This window comes from Xyrauchen texanus, chromosome 30 (assembly GCF_025860055.1).
Source record: "Xyrauchen texanus isolate HMW12.3.18 chromosome 30, RBS_HiC_50CHRs, whole genome shotgun sequence".
Lineage (NCBI taxonomy): Eukaryota > Metazoa > Chordata > Actinopteri > Cypriniformes > Catostomidae > Xyrauchen > Xyrauchen texanus.
The window spans coordinates 4,634,796-4,638,599 of record NC_068305.1 but is presented as its reverse complement, the minus strand read 5'-3'; the positions used below and the strand labels follow the sequence as shown (position 1 = coordinate 4,638,599).

At 50.6% G+C, this 3,804-nt stretch overlaps 1 protein-coding gene across 1 annotated transcript; it reads right to left on the bottom strand.

Annotated features, from left to right (window-relative positions):
- Window positions 1-886: 886 nt before the first annotated feature.
- Window positions 887-1,476, bottom strand: LOC127623573 (uncharacterized). Its single transcript, XM_052097961.1, has 2 exons — window positions 1,417-1,476; window positions 887-1,336 (listed from the first exon to the last, which is right to left on the bottom strand). Exons 1-2 carry the CDS (start codon window positions 1,474-1,476, stop codon window positions 887-889), a joined length of 510 nt encoding a protein of 169 aa, XP_051953921.1.
- Window positions 1,477-3,804: the final 2,328 nt, after the last annotated feature.

Sequence of the window (3,804 nt, the reverse complement as noted above, 5' to 3'; positions counted from 1 at the left end):
GAAAATGTTAATGCTTCCTTACTATCCAGGAGTTTTCTCGCATGTGTATCATTACAAACGCACAGAAAAGTGAATTAATTGTTTACATCAAACCTCTGAACACTGTCAGGGGTGTGTACCATTTGCATTGATCGTCTCAGCACATTAGCATATGAATGGCGCGCTCTGCTGGTGGGTGTGATCACATTAACTATAATTAGATGAACAGGTAAAAACTGTACATCGCTTTGTTTCATACAGATTACATTGCAGGAGAATATTTGTTTTAAATTTCAATTATTTTATTTAAAAGTAGAAATCTTAAGCTTTCTTTAGACAGCTTTTCCTTTTCATATGTTTCATGTTTGTGTGATAAGTATTCGCAGAGTTTCAGTTCATTTTTGTGACGTGTTTCAGAAATATGCTCGTGAACACAGGGACTGCTGTAAGCTCACCCTTTTTATTTTCTTTATTTTTCAAAAGCACAAGGTTTTTTTGTTATTGTGAGTGTACACAAATAAAAGTAGACCCTTTATAATCTCTAATGATGTCTTACACTTATCTGTATGCCCCAAAATGACGGCGCGTCCGTCGACCCCAGAGGGTTAAAGATGTTATGCACCACCTTCAAAATAAATAAGATAATTTTCATACAGTATGGAAACCTTTCATTAATTATTTCAATAAGACAGCAATAATTGAACCCTAACCCCACTACCCCCCCCCCCCATTTTGTATTTATTTATTTATTTTTAGTTTTTCCCTCATATCATTATTTGTGTTAAAATAGAATTTGTTTACATATTGAAGAATATTTTTGCACACAATGTATGCTAATTTAATTTTGTTGGAATGTTTTTTGTGCCAATAGAAAATGTAATAGATGGCTTTCCCTCTTGCTGAGACATCAAATTCCTACGCTGTTGGTGGAGGCGTCTACCTCAGTGGTAAATGGTTTATTAGGATCTGGGTGTACGAGGAGTGGAGCGGAGGTGAAGGCATCCTTTAGGAGTTGGAAGGCATGTGAGGCTTCGGGGTTCCGGGAGAGAGATTTGGGCTTGGATCTGAGAAGTGAGGTCAGCGGAGATGTGAGGGAACTGTAGTTCTTTATGAAATGGTGGTAGAAGTTGGCAAAACCTAGGAAGCACTGGAGTTCTTTGATGGTGGTTGGAGCGGGCCAGGATCGTACTGCTGTTACCTTTCCCTCGTCCATCCGAATGCCTTCTGGGCTGATGATGTAACCAAGGAATTGGAGGGATGTCTGATGGAGGGTACACTTCTCAGTCTTGAGGTACAGGTGGTATTCCCTCAGCTTTTCCAACACAAGCGCTACATGCTGACGATGGTCGGTCTCGTTCTGGAAGTATACCAGAATGTCATCGATGTAGATGAGGATGAATCATTCATGAAGCCTTGAAACACAGAGGGGGCATTGACCAGGCCAAACAGCATCATCTGGTACTTGTAGTGGCCGGTGGGAGTCACGAAGGCTGTCATCCTTTCGTCTTCCCTCCAAATTCTAATGAGGTTGTATGCGCTGGAAGGTCAAGCTTGATGAAAATTGTGGCTCCTCTCAACAGTTCCAAGGCAGCTTGAATGAGGGAAAGTGGATATCGGAACATAACTGTGATCCTGTTGAGGGAGTGGTAGTCAATACAAGATCGTAAGCCTCTGTCCTACTTAGCTATGAAGAAAAAACTCGAAGCAGCAGGGGAAGTAGAAGACCGGATATATCTCTGACTGAGGGCTTCCTCTACATAATCCTCCATGACCTTCTGCTCGGGAATGGAAAGCGGTTAGATTTTGCCAAGGGGCACTGGCTCACCAGGGATGAGATATATGGCACACTTCAGCGGCTTTTCTACTTCTCTGCACGGCATTGCAGTTTGCCCCTGGGCACTTCAACAGCGCAAAACACTTAAAAGAGTTTATTTAAAAGTGATTTTCTCTATAAAAGAGTATTTTCCTCTAAAAGAGCTTTGCACAGTGGCATTGAATGTCCTTTTCAGGACGAGTCTTTTATAAGATGCCTTTCCGCCCCTGTGTAGTTCGTGGATGCGGTAGAGTGCTCTCCGCTTCAGACGGCCACAGGCGTTGTCTCGTGTGCAGCGTTTGTGGATGGTTCATGTTCTCACTGCAATGGTCGCGGCTCGCTTCCAACAGAAAGCATGCAACTCCAGCCGCACCCTGCATTGCTCCTTCTTCCTACGGGATTGAGGACGATGCGGCTGGCGATGGAGGCGATACACCCCATCAGACCACCCGCCCCCCAGCATGCTCGTTGACTCCCGTCCGTGCTCGAGGCAACAGCGGCTCACCACACAGCCAGCCTGCCTATCCTCTGGAGCTCGAGGTGGATGAGCTCGCCGCTGCATCAGAGAGCACTGCGTCCAACGCGGATAACTCCCCTGGGCTGCCGCCTCGGTCCAGCATGCCCAGGCTGAGGCTGATGCGCAGATGTCCGGTATGCTTGCCCGGGCCACCACCAGCGTGGGGCTGGACTGGAAGCCTCCGTTCTCCCCACAGCCATCGCGGTTGGATGACTGGTTCCTTCATGGAGGGCACCCCTCTCCACATGTCACAAAGCCACTCGCTCATCCGCTCTCGCTACCCTCGACGTTGATTCCCCAGGTGGACTGGGCTGTTGTGCTCCACCTGTGCCCCAAGAACCCTACCACCTCGCAGGGTCGCCCTGTGCTCCCCTCCAAGGCCTGTAGTACAATGTCTTCACTGACAGCCAAAGCCTACAGCACCACCGGACACGCCCTCCTGCAAGTTCACCAGGCCAAGGCACTTAAAGATCTGCACGGGTATAGGCCTGATCCCGACGTGCTGCAGGAAATGTGGTCAGTGACCGACCTCTCCCTCAGAGCCACGAAGGTCACAGCGCAGTCACTCGGGCAGGCAATGGCCACACTCGTGATCCAGGAAGGTCATCTGTGGCTGAACTTGATCGAGATGAGTGAGACTGACAAAGTGCGCTTCCTCCATGCCCCTGTCTCCCAGTTCGGTCTCTTCGGCGACACCGTCGAGGCCATCTCGCAAATCCTGCCCTGCCGCAAACCTGCCGCCATGGGCCATGCCCCGTATGCTCGCCGAGGGCGTCCTCCTGCGGTGAAGAAATGCCCTGCTCCACATCAACCCTGGCAAAGATCTCAGCCCGTGCGTCGTGCACCCCACAGGAAGTCGACACCCCTCCATCTCACGGACCCCCTCAAGGACCCGGAAGGCTCCCAGGCACTCCTGAGACAGTTGACCCAGGGACCAAGACGTTAGCTCTGGAGCAGGTAAGCAGACCACTCCGTCCCCTGGTGGAGGCTGCGGTACCCATATTCTCAGTAAAAGAGCTATTTCCTTTGTCTCTGGGTCACCTGGCACGCAAATGCCGTTCTCACGGCACTCTGTCACCACACCTCAACAGTCCCGGCACGCTGGACCGGACCCTCCGCCCTCAGCCCCACAACTGTTCTCCAGCCGGCCGGTTCTGACGAGTCCAGAGGACGCCTCTACTGGACCTCCTCCTCAGTCACTGACCCGCCCCCTGCCGGGAGTGCAGAGCAAGGTAAGTGCTTTGAGTCCTTTCTCAGCACCAGAGCCTCGAGACGCGTCCTCGCCTACCAACGCGTACTACCTGCTCCGCCCCGATGCTCCGCCCTGCCGGGTACGTCAAAAATAATCATCCCCTTGGTGCCCCTAGCACGGAGCTTGGATGCGTGGCTTTCACTTCTCATCCCATCACGCTGGCTGGCCCGGACCATCCAACTCGGTTACGCAATTCAGTTTGCCTTTCATGGGCGTCCGCTTTACCGCAGTTCATGGCGAGCA

Coding starts and splice junctions, on each gene's coding strand:
- LOC127623573 (XM_052097961.1), bottom strand. CDS start 1,476: ATGACAGCCTTCGTGACTCCCACCGGCCACTACAAGTACCAGATGATG. Junction 1,337..1,416: donor AGATGATGCTGTTTGGCCTG/GTCAATGCCCCC, acceptor GTATACTTCCAG/AACGAGACCGACCATCGTCA.